Here is a 26827-nt window from a genome sequence, read left to right as displayed (position 1 = left end):
GCAATACTACGTGCGACCTATGGACAGTATTTTATTCCCCAAAGTACAGCTATTAGATGGTTTAAAATTTTTAACGAGGGGAGACAATTTCAAAGGAAGATGAGCCGAAAGCTCTAGTAACCACTCTTACAGAAGTAAACATTAATGCTGCTGCTACCATTGTGACATAAGATCGTCGAAAACGGTTGAAATAAAATAAAAATGTGAATACCTCGCGAAAATAAATGTGAAGAAACGCCTTCCTGGAATTTTTTTTTCATCATCTGAGGCAATGGTGAACGCAACTGAAACGATTTCAAAGGATCCATCAAAAAATGGCTTCCGGCGTCTCTCCGAAGACTGAAAAAAGGCAAGAGAAGTACACCGCATCCAATGACTAAGTACTTCGAGAATGCTCATCAAAATTTGGAGGATAAGTAAAGGTATGTAGTTAAAAAAATGTGATGATTACTCATTGATCAACTCCCTTAAAATATTTTCGTTTTTGCAACCATTATACCTGTACAACAGCACCAATTAGTTCCTTAAGCAAAAACGGAATCAACCATGCAATTTAAATCAATTTTTTCATTGGAAATATTAAAAATAATTTTTTTATACTCGTACAATTGCGAAAATTAAGAAACCAAATAAACTTTTTGCAGTTTCACTAGTACTTTACTCTAAAATTACCACTTTTTTCCAGCATAATTATCCGACATGCTAATTTATTTACGGGTATCCGTATCTAGCATTGGGTTCTGGCTATTCTTTTACATCCGTGATTATTTTCTCAAGGAAGATATAGATATAGCCGGTATTTTTCGTTGGGTGGATCTCGACTGCTGGTGTAAATTGCAACAGTATCACAAACAATGATTCGGGCCGCAGCCTTTAATAACTTGTAGAATAAAGATAAGGGAACGGATGGTTAGATCGGCATTCCTTGGGTGCAATGCAAGCTCTTCGGTTACTCCTTCAAGGGTCACTGATGCATGGCTTGCCTAGAATGTAATAAAAAAACAACGCGATAGGTTTTGGATGAGAGTCAATGCAACCAAATCGGAAGAAATGAGATTTTCAAGAAATAGGATAGCTAAAGCAGCCACAATGCGTCACCCGTGAGAAGGCAAACATTCGAGGTACTTCCGAGAAGTTTCTCTTCCAGCGGTCTTCCTCTTGGCACGTGTGCCACTGGCATTCACTCACACCCACATATTCTGCTCCTAACATTGAAGAATAAGAAATTGTCCTTTTATAATGAATCCGTGAAAGCTGATACGGATTATCCTTAGCCTACCTTTCTCAGTTGACCAGCTAAGATGATGAGATAAGGCAGAGCATGCGTTGGATTTTTTCCTCACCTATAAGTTTAGATTCGAAGTCGATTTATGTACATAGCAACGGACAACGATATGGGTATCAATTATTATCTTCGTTCACAGCCTCGCTAAAGCAGGATTCTTTGCTGTCTAAACTTTGAATGTCTGCGCTGGCGAAACAATGGATATGATATTAAACGCAGCAATGGAATCTAGAGCTTTATTATCAACAATAAATTCTGGTAAACACTGCCAGTGATAAAAGCAACAAAAAGTCCTGTAAATCTTTTTCTGCTGTCGGGAGCGTTTATTTTCTCAATTTTTTATTACATATGCATCGGAATTTAGATTGATATAGTGCATATTTATTATAAATTTATCAGCTATAAATGTTAGAAATATAAGCCGTTGTAATCATGAAAAGAATATTGACAAGTAATGACCAAATTTATCATTAAAGCGATTGCCAAGTTTTTGGCATTCGCATTTTTCCGAAAATATCGATGCATTCGCAATTTTAAATCGGTTGTCAACAGGGGAAAATTCATAAGGTATCCAAAAGACAATATTTCGTCAACGTTCCATTTTGGGGTCGTTGCTTTAAGCTTGAATAGAAATAAATATGGGAGAAGGTTTTCGCCTGTCTGAATTTGAAATGAACACCTATATTTTCGACGCGCCATTCTTCCTCTTGGTCAGCCAATAGAGCATGTATAAATCCTTAATGATTAATTAAATATCCTAGCATAAGCAGCCAAGAGTTCCACCGCGTGTCATTGCACTGGAAATGTGTTTTAGGGAGGCGGCCCACCATTCCACTCTGCTTCGTATTGGTCAAAATATCCTTGCAGTCATCGGACATGCCCTTCTTTCTGTGAGAACCAAATTCCATTAACTGGTTCAGTTAAATGTGTTCTTAAGAATTGTGTCTATCATATGACAAGCGTAGTTGGACCGCTTATATTGCAGTGCAGTGCAGTCATTATATTCATACCTTGATAAGTGGCGATCGTCAACTGCTCTGGGTCCCTAAGCGATATTCCAAGAACTGCCAGGTGCCGAAAAATGTCATCCTTTAGGTTTTCCCCACTTTTTTCTCTTCAGGGAATTTAGATGTAAATAGAATATAGGTGCGAATGTGAACCAGACTTTTCCGCTTCAAGTCTTTGAAGTAACTAGCTGTCAACGTGATGTAATTATATTTTTATATTAATCTGTCCACATATCAACGGAGGGAGTGCATTCCCCTTGTTTAATAGTATCCTGTTTTTCTGGCAAATTAATTCCTCGGAAATCTCTTTTGCTCGAGGTACCGTGATATTGTAATTGGGTGCGATAAAAGATTCTTTGCGGAAATCTGAAAACATTAATTGTTTAACAGGATAGTTTTAAACATATAAAAACCTAACTGCTTCACCTTCGGTTTTTTTCATCCGATTTTTGTGTGATCCCCTGATTTTTCTACATCTACATCAATACCCTGCGAGCCACCAAAAAGGTGTGTGGCAGGGGGTGCAGCACCAGGAGGAAAGGGTAAAGGATGAGGGGGTTAGGGTTTTTCAAATGGAAGGGGAAAGGTGGGGGGAACCTGCAAAAAAAAATAAATATACTAGTATAACCATGCGCAGTCGCTACCTTGTAGGTTAATACTTATTATGTCGAGCCGACTCCAGGGGGATTTCGATTACAAGCATTCTGGTCTCTTATTGTTCTTGGAAAAAATGACAATTTAAACCTGTCAGTCTTGCAGTCAATCTCTCTAATCTTATATTCGTGATCCCTCCGCCCGTAATATAGTACGTTGGGGTTCGTACAGTATTATGCTCTTGATGTCATCGGAAAAGGACCCATCTTTAAATGATTTTCATAAGTTAAATCTACTATATATTGTAAGCGCCGCTGTGTAAAGAAATCCCAGCCTAAATTTTCTAGCAAAGTAGTTACGCTACTGCGTTGGTCATAACAATTTTTGACAAATCTAGCCCCCCTCCGCTGAACTCGATCCAATTCCGAAATCAAATTTTTCTCTTGAGGATCCAATTTACTGGCAGGTGGTGCCTGACTAGGGCAAGAAAACATCGTTTCTTCACTTTTTCGTCACATTTACCCAGCACTCTTTTCACAAATCCCAATTTTTTATTAGCACGACCGCATACTTCCCGTATGTGCTTTCTCCAGGACAGATCGTGGGTAATTGTTACACCCAAGTATTTAAAGGAACCCACCCTCGTGATTTGTTTCACTTTGTAACTAAATGGGGGGTGTTACTCTTTTCCCAAAAATGTATTTCTACGCATTTTTTCAAATTTAATTCCAATTGCCATGTATCGCACCAAGTCTGGATTGCATTTAGGTCGTTAGCTAACGTAACTTTCTAAACTTAAGGTAGGTGCTGATGTATCCCGTAAGGTAATATGTATATTGATTTCACGTCCATAAATAAATTAAAACGTGATGTTCTTCTAACAAAAACTGAATGTTTTGAGCACATATTACATTACTCTAACTTTCAAAGATAAACTTGGAGAAATAATAAGAAAATTATTGCTACTCGACATTTATGATATCCAAATAGGTGACTCGTTGTCGGAAACAAGTTGTTAGTCAAAATGTTTAAGATCACTTACCTTTCCATATTTTGCTTCAAGATTAACTAAATACTGCGCCAACTCAATAAAATCGTCACATCCAACGGTCTCAAATGAATGAAGATCTTTGCAAAGGAAATCAATGCATTTGTCGAGAACACAAGATTTTACATTCCCGGAAAAGAGTAATCTTCTTTCCGCATCATAATTCCATTTGCATGAATGTTGCTTCAAATGAGAGATACCCGTCTTCAATCATTTGTATTCATATATTTCTTGCCATTCAGTGCATTGAACATTCTCTTGTTTAACACCTTTAATCACTATTCGACGGAAATTTTTCCGATTTCACCCATGGCGTGGGTAGGTACACACTCTATTAATCCACGGCACATTAATTTATCTTTGACAGATTTGTTACATCCCCATGTTGATCGTTTCCCATATTATGGGTCATGCATCAGCAACCACAGAAATTTCAATTGTTTCAGTTTGAAATATTTCACGCAAAATCTGTCAACTCCAATAGTTCAAGCACTGATACAATGACAAGTGTTTCTATTCTTGTAGTCATGGAAACACTAAAATATTTTCAACATCGTTAACTGAACTCGCTGCCGCCAGTTGGCAACATCATAGCTTTAGCTTGATTCGTTGCGCTATACAATTTGGGATTCAGTGAGAAAGATCATAATAAAATTATAAATGTGAACATGCATACCCAATAATCGCCATTATAGCTATGATTCGATTTGGTCACCAGTATATGGAGATTTGCCGATATGAAATTCATTAGCTAACTTAGAATTCATATCCCTACACGATACGTTGATATATTTTGGTTTGCAATATTTGATTACATTACCATAAATTAGAAGAAAATGATTATTTTCTTGATGCAGAAAAATATCATTTTTGTTTTGTGCATAAGTTACCAGTTTTACCTATGTCATGCATCCATTAAGGAGTATAAGAACAGTCAATGCAAGAAGTGAAACATGATCTCATTCCTGTTTGCAAGCGTGTACGTATATAGCCTAAATTTGAGGATCACGATGGTGCGGTGGCTAACGTACAGGCTAACCCACCGAGAGGGCCCGGGTTTAAATCCTAGAGACAACAAATATTTTTCAGTGATATCCCGATCGCTACTGGAAGTGTTTTATGGGGAGCACTTTGAGTGAGTATGACGTCTGTCGGTTGGGACGTTAAACTGCGGACCCCTTGGCGCCTTTCAACAAGAGTAGTCTAATGCCGACGCCGGGTCTCTTCCCGCCCTTCCTTTCCCAACCATCTCTAATGGCGCAAATGACCTTGAGCTGTCGGTCGCTTCCCATAAAACTACTACTAGCTTAAATCTGTATAACGTGCTGTTGGCAATCTATCATACCTTTGAAATAGATGGAGACATAGTTTTTTCCTGTTTGCTTGCAGTGCTTTAGTCATCACAATAATTTACTTCAGAGGGGGCAATACTATGCTAATTTCGATCTTATTCCTTGCCAACATCACAAGAATCCTAATTCCAATGGCCAAATTAGTCATCATAGATTCTATCCAAGATAAAGATGGTTGGTCTGTGGTAACTATTTCCTATCATGTGAACTTCCCCAGTTGATACTTTCGGTTAAGTAGTTCTACAAAATTATTGTCTTAATACTGGCTTTCATATCTTGCGAATAGTATGTTCTCTTCCTTGCTTACCTAATATTCTCCTCGCCTTTACTATCAAACTACCAGTCCCTGAATATCTTATTACTCGGACTTATTTACGGAAATTATGTGGTAAAAGTTTGGCCAGGACTTGATAAGCCCCTTTGCTATGAACTGAATGCTTTTTTATCTTTTCACTCAATCTGTTTACCACATTCAAGTAAATATACATACAATAATGTTTTGCCTTATGTATTTAAATAATTTCTGTGCAAGCAGAAATATATATGACTATTGAATTATGTATTTTTTATTCTATCCAAAGGGATGACATTAATAAAAATAAGTAAAATATGAAAATGTACAGGAAATGAAGAAAAGCTATCCAGATTAGTTTGTTATTCCGTTCACCTATGATGGAAAGAAGGCATTATATCTTAATGTCAAAATATACTATAGCAACTGAAACAAAAACTTTGCTACCAGGGTGTTGAATGCACAGAAAATGACAGGTTGTGCCATTGAAAACTGACCTGATGGAAGACCTGTGAACACTCAATTCAGAATATCTGCCAGGAAAGCACCAAATCCTTTAGAGATGGAATATTTCCATGAATGAATACAAACTCGAAGATACACATGAAAGTACCTACTTGTTGAAGTTAGTTGGCACTGCATATAAAATGCAATGAGGAAGTGAACACAAAATCGAAAATCAATCACAAATGCAGATTGAAATTATCACCCAGTTTTATCCAGGGTGTGATTGGCCACAAATGAAAATAATATAGCACTTATTTGTAGAAAATTGGAAGGATTCATCAACATTCTAGTATTTAATTTTCATGGAAGCCTGAATGAAGTATTTTACTGATATACCTACAAGTTTGGTGGGAGTTATATTGCACTTGAAATAAGCAAATTATTTACTCACGCTTTGCCCACAAGATTGCTACACAATTAGAATATATTAATTATTTAAGATCCCCCAATGACATACATACAGGTATGATAGCTTTAGGATCGTAAATACCTCAATAAACACTAGGCTTTATCCCTGAAGCTAAAAGAAATATTTTGCAGTATTTCATGTTTCCCTATCATGGCCATACAGTTTTCTTTTCTAACATTAGAACGAAGAGGAAATGAATTGCACATAATATTCTTGCTATATTTATTCTAAATTTGCAGTTTTTAATCAAATCTAAAACCTCAGTCCCCATTCCACAAATAACTTACCATGAAATACCTTTGACACGAAAAGGTACAAGCTACTTCTAAGTGTACTGTAATGTTAAATTCTATCTGTGACAGTTAACTGAGGGAGAATTTTTAGAAGACCAAAGCAGGATCAGCAGATATGATGGGTTATAGCCTCTGTTTTAAATAAGGATTCAAAATTTACTGATAGAGAAAGAATACTTCTTAGATTGAAATACTATACGCACACATTGAACTCTGCCATATAACATTCTCTCTGAATCAATGTTCGTTTCTGATGACACTACTTTAATTCATAGGTGTTAATATATAACTTGAATACAAACTATCGGATATTAATCCTGATCAATCCCACATATGATTGTCCACCAATTATCTCTTCCTAAACAAAGACAAAGCCAAACATCTTTTGCTCACCTAGTCAAGAAAAGCACAGACATAGTTGTAAATAGCCCACCTGTTTCACCGAGTGATAACCACATTAAGCAAGTAAACACCATTGGACTTAAAATCAATGGATTCACATGCTGTTTGGTGTCAAAATCGGTCAGATTATCATGAGTAAAATAAATATGTTGCGTGCTGTTAGACAAATATTAAATTTTTATAAATTTATTTCTACAGTTTAAACCTCCACTAGTGAGTAACCAAAGTGTGCACTGAGGTGGCCACTCCTCTGGACACAAGAGAAGGTGCTTATGGGACAATAAGGGTCCCCTACCATCTTTGTCTTAACCTGTGGAAGAGGGACATGGTCCATCACCTTTCTTCCACACAGAGGGGTAAGAAAATGATCAGGCTTGTGGCCCAAACATATTCCATTGCACAGAGGCGAGGATAGGGAAGGTATAACATCTAAGATCCTGAACTCTAAATAAATATTTTACATAAAATATTTCTAGGACATATCATTGTTCCTCAAATGATGATATGTAGACATATTTTTTAAACTTTTCTACCTATAATTTTTAAGCAAAAAAATAAAAATATACACCATTTTCAATGACTGCAAGGAAATGGGAAAAATTATGAATGTTTTTTTTTAAATGAGAAATTGGTTAACACAGAATATTTATCTCATACATGCTTTGATATTTTCCTCGCTCCAATGCTAAGAAATTAAATTGTTTAATCCACTACATTGGGAGGGATTTCTTGGATAAACTTTGTAATTAAAGAAACTTAAAAGTAACATTTGAATTGTGCAATACCATTATGTACACATATAAAGTAATATTCAATTATCACTAACCTCAATAATTTCAAACATGTATGTCAATTGTATGTATAAGTTTTTAATTCTTTGAATGCTTGTAAAATATTTTGCCTCCAATTCAAATGATAAAACAACATTTTAGGTACATTTCAACATTAGTTACATATATAATACAGGTGATATGTTTCAAACAATTTCATGTAACTATTGATAGCATATTAGTCACCTTTAATGTGTCATAAAAAATACTCATTTAACCTCATGTAGGTATATTGGACATATGCACCAATCACATGTCACTGAATCTGGAAATTTAAATAAAATGTAAATACAATGGGAAGAACCAAACAATTACAAATGGTCCAAATTAATGAGTTGGCTACAAAATTCCTGGGAATGAACAGCACTACGGATGAACCGTGTGGATGATGATATAAAAATAAGTAAACATAACAAAGTACACAAGAGTACCTAGCCCATTCCTGCCTATCGCTGTTTAAATACACGAGTCCCAAAACAAATTATAAAGTAGCACAATTGCTACAAGCCATGCAGCAACCATCACTGTACCGGGTGAAATTAGAAAAGCATTGGTGCTAACTTGAACAATACAAGGGTGTGTACAATACCCTAGGAACAGGCTTGCACGTTATCTCTTAAATATACTTCCAACTCTAACAGGAAAATTAAGACAGTCTTTTTGTACAGATTAAATGAAAATACCTTCTGAAAATATATTTTTGTAGCACTTCAGGGTCAAGTGAACAAGCATAACACTGGTACATTTACTTTATCTTAAGATAGTATTTTCGCTTACTCACCGAGGCTTGAATTATGATATTTTACATCTCAAATAATATTTTAGGTCCTCAACTGACAATATTTCTCAATCAACTCCCATTTTAACAAAATATAATGATTAAAAAGTGATTGTTTCAACTCCTCATGAGAGGTGAAATAAAACTTGCCAAGGAGTGATTAAATAGAATGAAACTGTTCATTACATATAGAAACAATAACATCATAGCATTCTTAGTATTTATTACATGCTTCAATTGCTAAGTACCTACCCTACATTCCCATGTATAACACATAGTTATGAATAATGTTTTCATCAACCTTAGTCTTTTCTGCGCATCCAACATTTATAGGAAGACATTCATCTTTGTATATCTTAATGGACATCCATCCACATAATGTTAGAGTATTGGAATTTATGTATATCTCTGAGTATAAGTGAGAGAAATTCTTGCTTTTTCAAGCGGAAAAATAAGCAAATATGACATAACTTGGGGAGTATCAAGCCAAGGGGTATTAGAGTTGGCTAGAACCATGTAATCTTGACACTCTCAACTCACAAATATAAAGAGCAGATAAATTATAGTTAATGAGAAAAATTAATTTTTTTTGCAAAAAGTCCATATTTTAATTTTTCCCACAATATTCAGTTAGATACTGCCGTATCATTCATTAGATATTATCGAAGAAGATTGTCATTCAAGTTCATGTGATGGAAAAGATTTGTTACATTATTTTTTGTCAAATTCCAGCTGAAAGAATATGAGTGTAATTTCCTGCATTACTTAAATTTTTCCTTCCGACGGATGGCAAACATCACTTTCATCTCGGTTTTTTCTCCAAGAAGAATTGTTAAAAATATTGAATATATAATTACAAAAAATTAACAAAATAATAATTCAAAATTAGAGTATAACAAATAGCACTAAAAAATTAATTCTTTGTCTTGGAATTTCAATCTAATTTTCACCCTAATTCCTGTGATCAGGGAGTTAAAAGTCCTTACAAGACTAGTTTTTTAGTACCTTATTTCCCTGCCATTAGAACACACCTTTTTTTACCACAAAATGTGATCTAAAATCGGACTGCATCCTTTAGGTTGAAGTTAAGAATTTTTTCTGGCACCCTCCAGAATACCACACTCATGGCATGGCATGCTGCCATACCACCAGTGGCGAGTAATTCCAGAAATTTTATGATGCTCAATTTTTATTATGGTCGCTGATTTTGGAATGCAATCATTGCACTTTTTCCTAAAGACTTTTAACATTGAAATATGTTGATAATCATTTTTTTTGTAAAATATAACCAGAAAAATCACAGGCTGATGCATTGTTTAGGCTGGGAAATATGGTAATATTCATTATCCCTAAACCTTTTTCTCGCCGAGTTAGGCTTACAGCACCAAATAAGATGAACTTTTCTCGATCAATAATGCCAAATACAGTGGTCAATAATGCTAAATGGTTCTACTTTATGCATGTGCTTACTAGAAAACTTGTCTTGAAATGTTTTACATTCATTAAATTGCTTTCTAATCATTCTAATCCATTCAATCATCCATGTAATTTCACATAAAAACAGGGTCTAATTGATTAATTTTTACGGCAAATATCAAAACCAACTTTTGGTTGCTTTTTATCATCACCTACTTACAGTAACGCAAAGTATAGAGTTTAATTTTGGACCGAAGAGTACACTTGGCTTGATATTCAACCTCTCTTACACTTGGAAGATATACTGCATGTTATTCTAAGACTGCTACTCCTAAGCATCTCTAATTAACTCCAATAAATATTAATAATTTGCTATCTCATTGAAGTTGTGATTTGATTATTTGAGGAACTGGCAAATTTTATTTTTTAATATTGGTACTTCTAACACATAACGAAAACTAAAAAATTCTAAAACTTGTAAAGAAAACTCTGCATCACACTTGCATTATATGCGGGAATTTAGGGTTTGTACCCATTAAGGTTCATAGATGGTATTTCATGACAATGAAAACTTTAGTTTACAAGTAGTTTTGATTTTTCTTGAATTTTGTCCACTTAACAATACTACCGTTAATGGTAAACAGGGCAGCCATTAGTGATAATCACCCTTTCAGAACAATATGATCACTATCTAAATAGAATATGATATATCAGATAATCTAATGCACTAAGGAGGATATAAGTATCATAATACTGCCGGATGTTCACACAACTCAAGTTTCTTTACTTCACCATTTGAGTGAAGGATTTGGTTAATTAGATAGTTGACTTGACATTAAAAAAATTTACAAAACATTACTCCTGGTAGTTTAATGATGACGTTCCAGAATAATCATCCTCAAACCTCACTATATTACTCAAGTTTATGGTATTATGATATTTATAGGACCCATTATAAATAATTTTGGCTTTCACATACAGCGATGAATTCCTAATCATTACATTCAGAAGCGAAAATACTACCTTATCACACCTTATCAAAGACAATTTTCATGTTCAGCTAAAAGATTTGGTGCAGTGCACATAAACCAAATGTACCATTCTGCATTTTCCACGCCATCGATTGAATTCCTTAGGAAAAGAGGAGCCAGAAATGGAGAGCCAAAATTCTTTCCCCTACTAATTATGCTCCAAAAAATTTGAAATCCTTCATAACGTCTAAATTTATAAGGATGATATAAATTTATGTATTCCGGCGTTCACTGTTTCCTGCCAACAGATAACTGAACCTGGAGAAGGCAAAATTACTTAATTTAACCAGTATGCACATATACATCACTCAACTAAGAACATCACAATGATCAGCCATGTCTCTCTAATAAGAGCAAAAATCACATGAGCAACAGATAGGATTTGTTTAAGTGTATGCACGTATGCAAAGAATCAGATTCAATAAAACAATGAATACACTATCTCCTCAGTGATCACATGTGCTTTCAAAAATCACATTTTGGGTTGGCAAGCTGAAACATTAGTCCAATGGTCACTTGATGACCCACACACATGCACGCAAACACACACACACACAAACACATGAATGAGTATCAGACAAAATATACAATGATGTCACATAAAAGAGTCTTGTTAAGAATAAGTTCACATTTCCATGCTGGAAATCGGGAATGTTCAGATGAATCTGTAGAATATGCACAGCTGTGTGTCCTGAACGTAGAATCTACAAAGGTTCACACAAATGCCTATGGCCGCTTATGGAGAGGTATACCAATAGGCCCCAACAGACCAATGGTCTTGGAGCCACCAACACACGAAATCAAACGCTATTGCTCCAGAGACCTGAAAAATTAAAAAGTGAATCAGAGGCATGGAAACATGAAAAAACAACGATTTATGAGGATTTTTTATTCCTATACGTACACAGACTACTGAGCAGGTGCACCAATCAAAGATATCATAATAATATGATTAATTCCTTCAAGCAATATCATTAGGTTTGAAATTGGTGGAAGGCGGAGACGGAGAGATAATGTTAGCACTTCCTCCTGTGAGGAAATTCACAACACCCTGCAGAAAAACAGGCCCCAAACCATTATAGACCCTGAGTTTAAATTGTATCTATCACCTTATACCATACACAATCAATATGTGACATTGCACATTATTGACTGGAGGAATTGTACCCACAATGGCAATTGAGAGCGACTGAATTTATTTTGAAAATATTCCAACTTACCTCCATGCTACCTTTGTATGAGTGGTATGACTAGTAATGCGGCCACCATGATCATGAGCAATGACATCTGAGAATGGATTGCTCTAGCACCACAAACAGGATCATCAAGTAACCTCTGCTGCTGTGCTGAAATTTGGTTCCTGTATTGTACATCTGATGGCTGGATATCATCTTTGCATCTGTCTCCTACGGCCTCAAACTTTTCCTAGAGAAAAAAAATGATATTGCACAAGTGAAACAATTGATTAAAATTCCAAATTATCAGAAAAGATACTTTATCATATTTCTGGGAAAAAGTGAATTTCAAAGCCAGGAACGCTAGCAATCATTCATAATATTCCTTCATGAACCTTATTTCGTGAGTTCCTCAACATGAATACATGAAAGGCATCACATAGGGTAGAACTCCACTGCCGTGATGTATATTCTACCCATCAGTGCTCTGCATTGTAGATATGGTAAAGATCAGGAGTTTAAAGGCTTGCTTTCAGAGGTTTACACTAATCAAAAACAAGCCAAATCAAAAATGAAAATAGCATACAATTAATTCCAGAGTCAGAGAGAAAATTTATATGAATTTATTCAAAATGGAGTTTATATCATGCATGTTAAAATATTGCAATCAATTGCAAAATATTACTAGGCAAATGCAAATATGTTACACATCATTATGCAAACATTTCATTCATTGTTTAAACCTTGACTGAACTTTGTTCTGGCTGTTAGATTTATGTTTTACACTTCTGAAATTAAAAAAGATATTGAAGAGAAAGTTACTCATGTTACCTGGCACACATCCTTACAAGGAGGGCAGATGATGTTACCCTTGTGAAGCCACTCATTTGCCCATATCTGGATTACCACAACTTGACCCGCATAAAAGCATGTGAATGTTCTATTCTCCACCTGAAAAACACAAAAATCCCATTCATACAAGCAAAACTGTAAAATTCCATCAAATATCTTGTCAAACATGAATTATTGGTAGGTGAATAGGTGAATTAATAAATATCTTGATAAAGAAAATTGATAATGAACGCACCGTTACATACTATGTACGGCAACTGAATGCAAGGAGAGGCTTTCCTCAAAGCCAACTGCATAAATAGATAACATGCACTTCAGTGTACGCATTCATGACAATTTTAAGTATTAAAATTACCAATAAAAAATCTAGTGCTGACATATACGCCAAAAGTAAAATAAAAATAATGAAAAATACATATATCACTATAGTTCAATAAATATGAGTTTTCCTTTGATATACATATGCTGACTTAGGGTAGTTCAGAATAACTACAAATCTTACGTAAAATTCTTCAAAAACTAACTTGTTTAAATATCAAAAAGGCAACTTAGGGGATCTTTTGAAGTCAATTTAGAAAAAACTACACAAATTTTCTTAGTAATATTATGAACTATAATTACATGTATTATAGCTACTTTTAATTATGCTTAATGATACTCTGAATAAATCCTCAAATGATTACTCTTCAATCAATCAGTCAATGTATATTTTTATACAACACCAAATATTAGGTACCAATGGACACCATGTTCCGCTACTATTATTCAGTCAAGAATTTGAGAATAATAAGTAAAGAAACTTTTATGCTAATCTAAACAAGCAGTAATTGCTAATAAAATTTGAGTGACTTGGCATTGGCTAAATTGTCATTAATCTCATAATAAATGGTGCAATTTTCATATAACGGCAAGTTTTATAAAGCATTCAGGACATTTAAGACTCTTATATTGTATGTATTGATAAATAGGTGTGCACCTGTAATCGTGAGTATGAAGAAACAAGAGCATTAAACTAATTACTGTATTTTCCTAACGATAAGGTGTGCGTTAAAATGTTCGAAATGTTCAGATGATCGAAAAAATGATGATCCACGTTATGAAATCAAAATTGAAAAAATCTAACATAGGCATATTTTTTACATACACACATCCAATATAGACATATTTTTACACACACTATATATAATTTTTGTGCGCATATATACAGATGCGCTGCATCTATACACATTCAGATGACTATAAGGCCCTGGGCACGTGGTATCTATACAAATTCATGATAACCACAAAGTCCTTGTTGCGCATTATGCATAAGGTGCGAGGCATCAATGGAAAAATACAGTATTCATTTTCTTATTAGATGTACCTAGTAGTCCAAGAGTAAGTTTAAACTGTTTTCTTCTAACTTGAATAACAGCAAGCAAAATAACCTTGAAGATTTAATAAGCATTTGGATTAGACCTTAATGAGAATTTTGCATCACTAAACTGATAAATTTGATAACAGCAGATTTTAAATGACAATAATGATTGAAATATAAAGGTATACTCTTCTTCAAAGGACTTGGGCATCATTCACCAACAGCTAAGTGTGTTGTTCACTTTTGCACTTTAAGAGAAAAGTTGACAGAATAGTTTGCGATTCGAAATATTCTAAGGGCATTGATCTTTGCTTCCCTACCTGGATGTGAAGCCTTCCCGCTGAGCAAAACACCTGATAGCATCCAGCACCCCAATGTCCCCACTGTCTCACCACTTTACATGAACGCTCCTCCCAGGGTCCACCTTGCTCCACGCACAGGGACCCTTCTCCATAGGACTCCAGGGCAAAGTTGTAGGGTGAGGCTGTAAGTCAATTTTAAGAAAACATCAGAATACCTACATCTACATTTCATGCTGAAAACCAAAGCATTCTGCATTCTGTATGGCTCCCAAGGAGGAGAGCTTCAGAGAAGATAAGAAAAGTGCAAAGATCAATCTTGCAGTTGTTTAGGAAGTTACAGTGATCAACAGTCTGCAGCAGCAGCGGAATAATAGGATGCTGTACACATTTTCCACCATAGGGAGGCTTCATCCAGTTTTGTGAGTCATGGACACCACATGCTGCTTCCATCAAGTAAATATAGTCTTCACATCTGTTAGCTGAGTGATCATCTCATTAAACCATTGATAATTTTAGATATTGAATGTAATCTCAGAGTTAACTTTTCTTTGTGCTTCATTAAAAGTGCACTGTATTGATTCCATGAATTTTTTAACATTGAATTTTTTCAGCAAACTTAAAATTAAATTCCTTTAGCACTTGGCCCTCTATTTTATGAGCAGAAATGAGTGAACAATGCACAAGAGTCAATGGTTAAGCATTGGATTTGACTACTCAGAGATTGTTGTATGTTATGATTGGAGGATTTATTAATAAATTTTACAAGGAATTGATTAATGCATTATATAATTAAAAATGCAATGCACTAATTCTTTTTAGAAATTGACCATATTTTTCCATGCATTTCACACATTATTTACCACTAAAACGTTTTGAAAAACTAACTTAGACATCTCTATTTGATAACTAAGTCAGAATAGGTGCTGCTTTTAATGGTAAACAGAGCTCAACAGTTTCATGAAAAGAACAAAAGTATGCATTTTAAAATTAAAGTATGAAAGGAACTTCATTTCAACGAAAATATAACATAAAATTTTGATTGGGTGTATTATGATTTCTGTGAGGACCACTATGGTGCCACAAGACAATGCAAACTCACATGGGTTGTTGTCATTGAGGAGGCAAAATGAGGTGCGAGAAGCCTGTTCTCCAGAGCGCCAAACAAATTCCTGCAGATATGGACATCTGTCAGCCAGCTCCACTGAGCCCCCAAACAATGGTTCCATCCCACTGTCCACACCATCGATTTTCTCGAAGTTCTAATGTAAATAAATAAATAAATGGGAATCCACTTGTGAAAATAATTTATGTCATGGTCAGAGATCATTGATGATATATTTGGCACTGAAAAAGTCTCCAAACATTAAATTTTCAACAAATAAGGTCCGCTAAATCACATGCTAGAACTAAACCATAATTATATGACTATGAAACAATATGATTAGACAAGTCCCAAGAGAATACTAGTTTCCTTCACATGACAATTTAAAAACAAATCATAGTCATTACAAGACACTAATACAGAATGAAAATTGGTATATACATAAAAGCTTTTGTGCTTAAATGTTTTAATCTAATTATTTAAATATATTTATTGATGTTTAAGAGTAAATAAAAATCTTTTTTCCTCAGCGAGTCATCCAACATTTCAGAAGGAGAAAAATAAAGAAAACTAAATGGATGGAAAGAAAGAAAAATAAAGATGCAGTAGGCATAGTAGGTGATGTTTTAGCGTGTGACAGGAAGATGAATGTTAGGCAAGCAAGATGAGAAAGGTAAAGATTTGGCAATTCAAAAAGGAGATATGAGGCATGCAGATCTGAAGAACAAAATATGGAATGAAATTGAAATAGTTCATTTGTTAAACTTTGCCTATAAGGGCTTAGTCCCATAGAATACCATGACACAGTGTAATAGTTGTATGCTACTTCTAGCAACAATAACAATTACTTACATTATTTCTAGATAAATACAATTATGGTTTCAAATAATGAGTGTACTAATATTTAATTCCTATGACTCTTTCAGATTATTAATAGTCTTTCTGCAGGATTACATATCTACTGTAATGCACTTCCAAATCATAAAATTAACTACCCATAACCAGGATAATAAACAAAGCTAGATTTTCTTCATATTTCTAAAATCCTTATCAGTTTGATAGTTTCCTCAGAATTAACAAATTTTACAATGAACCCAAAATTTCTTAGCTTAGAAGACAGCTCGTACATAATGACTTGGTAGAAATGAACCTAAAATTATTCACATAACAACATAAGGCATCTTTCTATTAGAGTAATTTACAATAAAGAATCACAATTCAACCATCATAATTATGCCATTACCTGGTATAGAGGAGGGAGTGGTTCAGGAAATTGAAGCAGGTTACAAAGAGCCACAGACTTCCTATTGTGGGTACACTCAGTGTGAAGTGGATTACGTTTCACCCTGGTACAGAATGGTGCCTCTGAAAGACCCCTGCAAATACAAATATTGCATAAAATTAAGTGAAAAACCACACTAATATGTAATTGAGAGAATGGAGAAATGGAAACTCTCTTGTTTAACTCATGTTCTTTTATGAATTGATATACATGCATACCACACTAATCCTAGCCTGACTGATACACATGTCATATTGATAGGTTAAATATACTCATAGTGGAACAGAGCTTTTTATTACAGCAGCCTAAGCTAGGTAAATAGTGAAATATTTAACAGTAGCAAGTAACAGCCAGTTAGTGTATCACCTATAAACTTAAAACATGTAGTTCCTTCTGAGATCAAACAAATTTACAAAGGTGGAATAAAATCAGGATTATTAAAATAATTTTATATTTAAAGGCATGGATTATTTATTGAAAGACAGGTAGCAAATTTATTAATTGCATCATTCATTAAAATTTGCCTGACACCTGCCAATACCATAGCTTCCCAGATGACATAATTTTTCATTTTCAGTAAAATAAATTCAGACTTGGTGGTTATAAATCTAACCTCCCCCAAAAAATTAATTCAGGCATTAAAGCTAACCAAAGATGCCGAAGACCAATCCAACAAATTTTCTATATTATTATAACTAAGCATATATTATGAAGCATATATTTTTCAAGAATTCTAATTTAGGATTGATATTTTCTGGTGTTATTCATTCATATTTCTTAAAATTGAAACTCTTTCCCTAATGAGAATAATTACAATAAAGAAAGAAGTTGAGCTATCAGTAAAGGAAACCCGACTGGGTCACCCTATCTTCAATTTAGGATTACTTCAAAATGATATTCCTGAAGAGACAAAATTTTACTGTTTTGAAATAAAATATTTTATACAAACTTTGATTTTCTGTCCATCATCCAGTCGGCACAGGAGCGCATGGCAAATGAACAACCCAATCCCTTTCCCCAGTGCAAAGGAGCAGCAACTGAGTAATTGGCTCTGTACCATCCAGTATCTTCCATCAATGCAAGTGTTAGCCTTGAGAATGATCCCTCTTGCGTCTGAGTTCCAGTCATGGCCTCATCCTGCAGGGAAAATGAAATGTACATCATCAATTATGGTGTTGAGACTTTTTGGCAACTGCTATGACAATTATGAAACAATGTACTCATTCTCTAGCCTATTGTATGCCTTCAAATTCGGGTACATTCTTAGGAAAAATCCATAACATCAATAAGTCATACAAATATAATGGTGACTTCTTACCTAAACTTCAACCAGTGCTTCTCCAGATATTATATTAACAGTTATTCTTTTCAATGAAGTGAGCTTCGATAATGGGAAATGATTACTACCCTATTCAATAAAATCTACACTTAAAAGTGCATATGTTTTCTAAACGATTTTCACAAGCTATGTCACTTCATGCTTAGAACAGACAAATAAATACAGAGCTTATCAAAGTGAATGACTTGAAAGGTAATATGATTAGGTAGAACTGTTCAAGTACTAAGATTGAACCATAATTTTAACGGATTTAAATACTGATTTTGAAAGTTTTTCGACTGAGCATAAATGTCTTTGGTTTTCAAATTAAAAATAATGCAGTAATGACATTATTGTCAAGGAAAAAATTAACATATATGCCCTAGGTTCACATCCTCGTGATATTCTAAGTTGGTGTGGCAAGCCTCGCCTTTCTCCGTACAATGATTTTGGAGTTAAAACTCAAAGATTGTCACATTCTTTAACTTACTTACATTCTTAAATGATACATAATATAAAAAAACTTTTAAGAAAATAAGGATACCCTCTCTTTTGCAGGTGAAATTTTATGAAAAAAGCTTTTTATATTCAGGCAATTTTACCAAGGTAAAACCTCATCATTTCAATTCTAATAAAAGAGAGAGAAGAGTCGAAGTAAAATCTATTAAAATATTCCGAGAAATATCTGTTTCTAAACTATTATTACCGGGTTATTATTACTGTATGGATTTCATAGGTAGACAGCTGACTCTAAACTTATTTTAAATAGGGTCAGGTTTTTTCCATTGCCTTTTGTAATGTTTTGGCTATAACTGTCTAGATAAAAGAAACACAGGCATTCCATGATTAATATTTATTGATAACCATGGTTTCACCACCACATGACATACTTGAGGAAAACCTGATGATGCCACACAGTGGCAAAACCATGGCCATCAATAAATATTAACTGCGGAATAGCTGCATTTCTTTGATCTATAAAATGGAGTATTCCACTGAGTAACTGTGAAAACAGTTTCTTATGGCATGAAACTCTCCACTGAAAGTCTTTTTCTTTGAAAACATGGTGTTGGTAACTTGAATTACTAACTTTAGCAGGCCTATATGGCTTCCAGCTACAAAAATGGATACGAGATCATGAAATTACTGCCAATCATGAGATGATGACTATTTTTATCCAAGAGTCCCGATTATTAAACAAATATTTATTTTGAAACCTGATACTTTTGCATTCAGATATCACTTGGCCCTTCAACTTTGAAATAATACTTCTTCACCATAGTAGGAAGTATCATACCCACTGAATGCCTTCTTTGCACCAACAAAAAGCAAAGTTATTGGTATAAAGCAAGGTTTGACTAAATACCACAGAGACTGCACACCTACCTCAAATACTCTCTTCTCCCAGTGTGTCAGCTCTGTGCCATCGCCCCCCTGGTCCTCAAGCTCTGCCCCCTCCAGCAGAGGGCAGCCAAAGTGAGCACGGGCCTCTGCCACCACCCTATCTGTCACCAGCATGTGCACCTCCCTCCGCACCCTCTTCAGCACGCCTCCCCAGAGTGCCCCTGTCACCTTCCTCTCCTTTCTCACCAGGGGGTCACCCCCCCCTGCTTCCAAGCCATGGGATTCCTCCTCCTCCCCGGCTGCCTCTCCCCTTCCATCCCTCCTCCGCCTCCTCTTCCTCCTCTCGTCCCTCCCGAGGGACTCGGTCATTGTGTCAACGTCTTCTGCGCCCCCCCTGCCCCTCGTGTGCTGCTGCTCCCCGGCCTCCCCACTCACGCCCTCTGACGCCTCTGCCTTATTATCCTCCTCCCACTCTTCCTCCCCCTCATCGTCCTCTATCTCAGGCCACACTGCCTCCTCTCCCCCGGCGAGCCAATTGTTACGCACCACCTTACGGACGACTCGGTCGCTCCATTTACGCACCTGGGTGCTGAATGAGGAGGAAAAAAATGGAGGGAGAGGGGTGCAATGAGTATGTTTTCTGAGGAATAACAATCCATGACCCACACAAAATGGTTCTTTTAAAGTGGAAATTGAAAACCACCTCTTTCTTGTGAGGCATTCAGGGTTTCCAAAGGGCACAAAATTTATGACGAATTAATTAACTACCTACTGATCTTTCTTAAAACATATTTACATAATTGAATGTGAGAAATCGCCATCAATCCATTTGAACCATTCCTCATCCAATGGCAGAGGTGTCTGAGAGCATTTCTGTGAATATTGATATTTAACACCTCACTTGAGTCACTGTATTCATATTAATTAATTTACAATATCTCATTACTTTAAAATTTGGGTACAAGTCATAGTCACCTTGTATCATACAAGTATATAGTAAGGAAGTAAGTTAGTAGCTTAACTGCTTAAAGAAGAGAGGAATCATATTATGTATAAAGAGTATCAAGATAACTGAACTTAGCACAGTTAAGCCACTGATGATGACACCAAATAATGAAAATATGAATGTACAAACTTGCTTAATGGCAATATGCTTAATATCAATTTGTTATGATGACAATTAAAAATCAGCCCTGATATTCCAGTAATTATTCCCTCATTTCAGTACGGCAGCACATAATAAAAAGTGAATCTCTCAAATAATGTAATGTCACAACTCACTAGAATTATTATATATTGAATCATGTGCACCAATTTTTTGGGAAAATCAAACCATTACTTTTTGCAGAAAAGCCAAGCACTTATGGTGGATTTTACCAGGTTCTACTCTGTAAGTAGGCAAATTTGATTCCATAACTATTAACAAACACTTACTGATATCCTGAGAGAACATGATATGCATATATCAAAATGAAAATCAGTGAGTAGGAATTTTCAAGGTAAGTTTCAATCATTTTGCCAAAGGGACAAATGAAAAAAGATCACTCGTTTAATTATAATTCACTATGCCTAGATGCTTTTGACGATCTGAATCCTGTGTTTAAAGTAAGGTATGCCTCTAGAGAAAAATAACTTTATTAATAATAGGCATATGATTCATCCAAAGTGTGTCCATATAGCATCAACCAAGTAAGTTACATGATTAGCTCTACACCACTGATGCATAACACATTTGGAATGAATTAAAACACTTATAGAATAATGAGCATAAATTGTCACACAAGAATATCCACAATATGGTGGCAATAATGAATAATAAATGGACAAAAGTATGAATTGCAAGTAGAGCTACTGAGTTATTAGGGTTGTGAAATGTGGGATTCGCAAACTCATTACCATTTTACTATATACTTAAAAATATAATTGCATCTAAAAGAGAAAATAATTATTGTAAATGAGCTCTACCATTAAGAATACATCAAATTTACTTAAAAAATACAAAGAGAGATGTATTTAATATTTCAATAAAATAATGAATATAAATTGAAAATAAACTATTTCAAACGATGCAGAAAAATATGGTTATGAAAATATTTTTTTAATCATCAAATGAACTTACTGTTCATCAAGAGGAGGCCATCCATGCTTGGAACGGGGAGTGAGAGGCATTCCATGATCATCTCGGTAGAAGGCAAACAAGGAGACAGAAAAGCCAAGGGCATGAAGTATCTCATGTTTCACTGTAGACACTTGAAGCCGATGATCTTGAGTTATGGAATCACCAATGCTATTGGAAACAATTAACAGTATCAATTAATGCCACTGTGAAAAGAAATTTTAAGAAAAATAAAATTGACAGTTATTTCTGTGAGATGCATTCGCCTTTTCAGGCTACAACCACTAATAAGAAAATGCACTATGTTTTGCATACCTGGAAAAATAAAATAGATATAGAAAACTAATCATTAACCCAAGTCAGTTTAACTGGAAAGGATAATAACAAATGAACCCCAAAAATTTAACATTTTAAAACTATGTTAATAACTTGGAAATGAAGAAAGCTGACCTTAAAATATGATATGCAAAAGTAAAGTTCCTTCATAGCTTCATCTGTCATGTACAGGCTAAGACAGATGATACTTAATATTTGACAAAAGTAAAAACATATTTTAAATGATACTTAATTAAATTTTTACAAAGAATTAGGCAGTATTTACATCCTGGATTATTCCACAAGGTCCTTGCCTGTTTATCTTTAAGAGAGTCCACGGGATTTTTTCTCTCTAATTAGAGAACTTAATGATCCTGATGAAAAAATAATTATTTTTATATAAGCTGTGTTAACAAGAGTTAGTTATGCTGATTGAGATTCATCATTGGCAACTGGGAAATTGTTGTCAATAAGATCATGGATTATATTGGAGTGTTTTACACCAAGGAAATTTAATTGGGGAATGCAATGTACTTGACTACATTCAGCTTAAGTTTTAAGTTGAATCCTGGGAAAGGAAAACAAAGAGTCTGCTATGAGAAAAATATCTTTAATTTTCATTTGTGATTGCAGAAAATGATTCTAAAATTCAAATTCGATTCAAATAAAAATTGCGAATAAATCATAATGCATCCATAAAATTCTTGTGGTGAAAACTGGGTTACATTTTTAATGCTTGTATTCCATTCAACAAACCTACACCCAAGTATCAGTCGCCAATTTTGAAAACCTCAAAAAGGAGGGCTCTGTACAGTCGCCCCAACTTAACCACTGTTAGATCATCCCTGCCTCCAATCAAAAGGAATGATTTTATTTCAACATAGAATACAAGATACCTTCAACTTCTAAGATCTCTTAATCCTTTTATGACAAACTACTTATATCAACAAGTAAGGAAAGTTCTATTAATAAACTTCCGTTACTTCTCAATGTTATCTCCCTGTAGACATATCTTTTTCACAATGCCAATGCCATGATTCCATAGTCACTGAATACATTTCTGTAGGATTCCATTTTACACATTGGAAAAACTGGCTGATCCATGGTCGAGGCATCTTGGGTTTTGCTGTCACACAATGACTGCACTTCTTTGAACCACTGCCCCCCACAAATGCTTACTTTACCAAAATGGCATGTCCCACACAACTGCAGGTGAATTTTGATGAGTGTTAAGTCACACAAGTGGAGAAAATGGATTTTTACCTGCTGCTCTTCTATATCATCACACAATTGAAGCACTGAAGATACTTCTCTCTATACTTGCAGCTATGCAAACTCTGTGCACAGTACCGTGCTGCTATCTTTGTGTTCATAAATAGTGCCTGTTTATTTCAAGCTCAACCACATCTTTACGTCTACTCCCAGTCCGAGAAAAAAATTAGAATACCTTATAATTTGAAAATACTTCATATAAAAAATAAAATAAATAAGAAGCTTATCACACTCACCTCTTTCTAATTGACTTGGTCCTCACTTTTTTCCCTTCAACTACCTTCTCATAGTCAGCATCCAGGCTGCTTGGACAGAGGTTGGCAAAGCCAGCAATAGGTCTGGAATATAATTAATATTTGGTTCACATGTTGCATCACAATGTACTTATGAGCTCGAATGTTAGTAGTTTATGATCATGCTTGGTAATCTCACTCTTTAGTTTCATGGTGGAGAAAAGCAATCTACTGGCTAAGGTATGTTTTGGATGGCCACAGCCACAAAATAAATATTTTGTGACTACTAACAAAACACCAAATCCAGCATCCTACTCTATATCAGGTCCCTCTTCATCTCTGAGTGCTTTCTTCCTCCCTTCATCCCATCCAACATCCCTATCCTGTTCCTTCCCTTTCCTCGTTTGCCTAACATTCTCCCCTCAATTACAGTCTTCAACATCCCACTGCCAGTCAATACCCTCTTCATCCACTTTCCCGGCCTCTATAGGATTTCTCCCAACAAACCCCTCTCTTCGCCCACCATACCAAGTACTTCCACATCTGTTTTCTTCTGGGTCCATTTCAACTTCTCCATTCTTCTCCGAACCCACATTTCAAAAACCTCCAGTCTACGTCTATCCTCCTGCTTCAATGACCACATTTCCGCCAGTAATACACATATATATATATATATACATATATATATATATATACACATATATATATATATATACATATATATATATATATATATATATATACATATATATATATATATACATATATATATATATATACATATATATATATATATATATATATATATATATATATATATATATATATATATATGTGTATCTATTACTACTACCTTACTTGACTTCATTTCCCAAATTGTCTCCCCTATTATACTGGCTAGTATCCCTGGATCCAAGCTATCCTTGTCTGCATAACATTCCTTTTTCTATTTATAACCTGACCAGTCTAATCTCTATACAGTGTCTCCTTCTATGTATTCTTTTGATGTTTCCTGAATCGATTCTGTCTTCATTATTAGCTTTCTGCTCTTACCTCATTAGGCCGGTATAATTCTTCCCTCCTTGCAACCAGACAATTTTTATCCCACATAGAGCATTTCAACTTTTCTATGTCTATGTCATTTTTCCATATCCTCATGCTAAATTTCCTTGGCCCTATTAGTTTCTCAACTATGTTTATCACATACAGTTTATCATAAGTATATTGTCCTTTACATTTCGGTTTTAATATCCTTCAAAGTTCCTGATAATTCAGTGCAAGGAGAAATTTTATTGTCCTTAATTTGGGTGAAATGAGGCGACTAGAATCCTCTGCATGTGCTAATGTTATCATATGCACAGAAATAAAAAAAATCTTTCTTACCTGTCCAGTGCTGCCTCCTGCTGGCAATGGGCAGCATAAGCCACTGTTGATCCCCAATTGCAGCGTTCTGTCTCCACTGCTGACACATAGAGAATGAAGTCAGCACTGGAGACGCCAAGCCCTTTGGCCCCCATCTTAGCACCATCTTCACCCGCAGGTATATTGGCTATGCCATCTGGACCACTATCGATGCAATTGTGGCCAGAATCATCACAGGTTCGACACACCTGCACAACAGAGGAAGATACAAACACATGCTATAGTAGACATCTCATTTTTTTAATAGATTAGAATAGAATAGTAATGACAATTGGAAAAATACTAGAATTGCTAGTTTAATAGAAAACCATTGATGGAAGGTTTTATTAAAAATACCTTAATGATTGTTGAAGGTTATGACAGAATTTTTCAAATCAAAAAATTGAAAATAACACTTTTTTAAATCGTTTCATTTCCAATGTTTTGTCATTTCAGGGCCAAAGTTATGGCACCATCACACAGTTTTGGTTCAGTTGAAAGTGGCCAGATGCATTACCCAAATTCGAGCAGGCAAGTAGGATATTTAGGTAAAGAGTCGAATTTTCTACCCACTTAACAAACACCACCAAGAAGAGTACTCGCAAATGATAGATACTTACATCCAGATGTTCTTCGGGCACTCTCACTTCCCCACAGGAGGTCACTGCTTCGCATGCTTCCATACAGTACGTAGCTCTCCTTCTATAGAATACTCTATCACCAACACAGCGCCTGAAGTTGAAACAAACCTTAAAAAAAGTGTCCGGCTAACTCCTTTCCAATTACACATAATACCTCAAGTGTAATCGAAACAATAATGGCAAAGCAAATGATCTCGGGAATCAGAAAAAAAACTTATCACTTTTATTTTTTTAATGCAAACATTTATTTTCCCCTTCGTGACATTTCCGTGACGCGAATGTCCAACTGCGGGAAACTAAATGCAAGCCACGCTCTCTTACCTGTTTAACCTGATGACATTACCGGTCTTCCTAACCATCAGCGCCCTCTCCCAGAAGTGGACGGCCTCGGGAATGATGGTACCCTGCGTGGGGGAAGAAGAGGAGAGATATTAGTGACTCGAGACGGACAAAAAGAGCGGAGTTGGCCGGGGTCGAAGGGCTAGGGGAGTGACGCCGAATCGCATCGAGCTTTATGGTTGTTTTCCCGCGCGATCCTCTGGCTATTTTCGTCCGCAAGTGGTGAGACCAAAGGGTTACGTCACCTTAAGGTCCTGCATGACACACGTCTTCAAGTTAATTCACTCACAACATTTTCCGTTTCGCCGCCGCAGGTGTGTTTATTTCTCAATATTATAAAATACTGTCACGAAAATTTGATAAGTAAAACGACGAAGTTGAAAGTACAAAACCATCCAAATACATCGCATACATCACTTCTTTTTTCAATAAACGCCAATAACCAATTTCCGGTAAATCGATGCAAAAGTTAATCATCTTCATCTCAAATAAATGATTAATATTGCACAAACATTTTATGTATTCCTAATTTAA

The 26827-nt window shown here is 35.2% G+C and overlaps 1 protein-coding gene across 1 annotated transcript in view; it reads right to left on the bottom strand.

Annotated features, from left to right (window-relative positions):
- Positions 1–8042: 8042 nt before the first annotated feature.
- Invadolysin (leishmanolysin-like peptidase, invadolysin) overlaps positions 8043–26827 on the bottom strand; it is a 263276-nt gene continuing 244491 nt past the window's right edge. Inside the window, exons 4-16 of the mRNA XM_071595427.1 lie at positions 26276–26358; positions 25934–26045; positions 25296–25522; positions 23916–24017; positions 22096–22263; positions 20019–20565; positions 18264–18451; positions 17276–17408; positions 16030–16189; positions 14949–15112; positions 13251–13370; positions 12465–12669; positions 8043–12067 (exon numbers count right to left, since the gene is read on the bottom strand). Of these exons, the coding sequence (XP_071451528.1) occupies positions 12472–12669; positions 13251–13370; positions 14949–15112; positions 16030–16189; positions 17276–17408; positions 18264–18451; positions 20019–20565; positions 22096–22263; positions 23916–24017; positions 25296–25522; positions 25934–26045; positions 26276–26358 (2202 nt within the window). The 3' untranslated portion in view covers positions 8043–12067; positions 12465–12471. The remainder of the gene's footprint in view (positions 12068–12464; positions 12670–13250; positions 13371–14948; positions 15113–16029; positions 16190–17275; positions 17409–18263; positions 18452–20018; positions 20566–22095; positions 22264–23915; positions 24018–25295; positions 25523–25933; positions 26046–26275; positions 26359–26827) is intronic.

Source organism: Hetaerina americana, unplaced genomic scaffold (genome assembly GCF_022747635.1).
Source record: "Hetaerina americana unplaced genomic scaffold, ioHetAmer1.1.p SCAF_7, whole genome shotgun sequence".
Classification (NCBI taxonomy): domain Eukaryota; kingdom Metazoa; phylum Arthropoda; class Insecta; order Odonata; family Calopterygidae; genus Hetaerina; species Hetaerina americana.
Note: the sequence above shows the minus strand (reverse complement) of the source record. Positions and strands in the feature narration are given on the sequence as shown.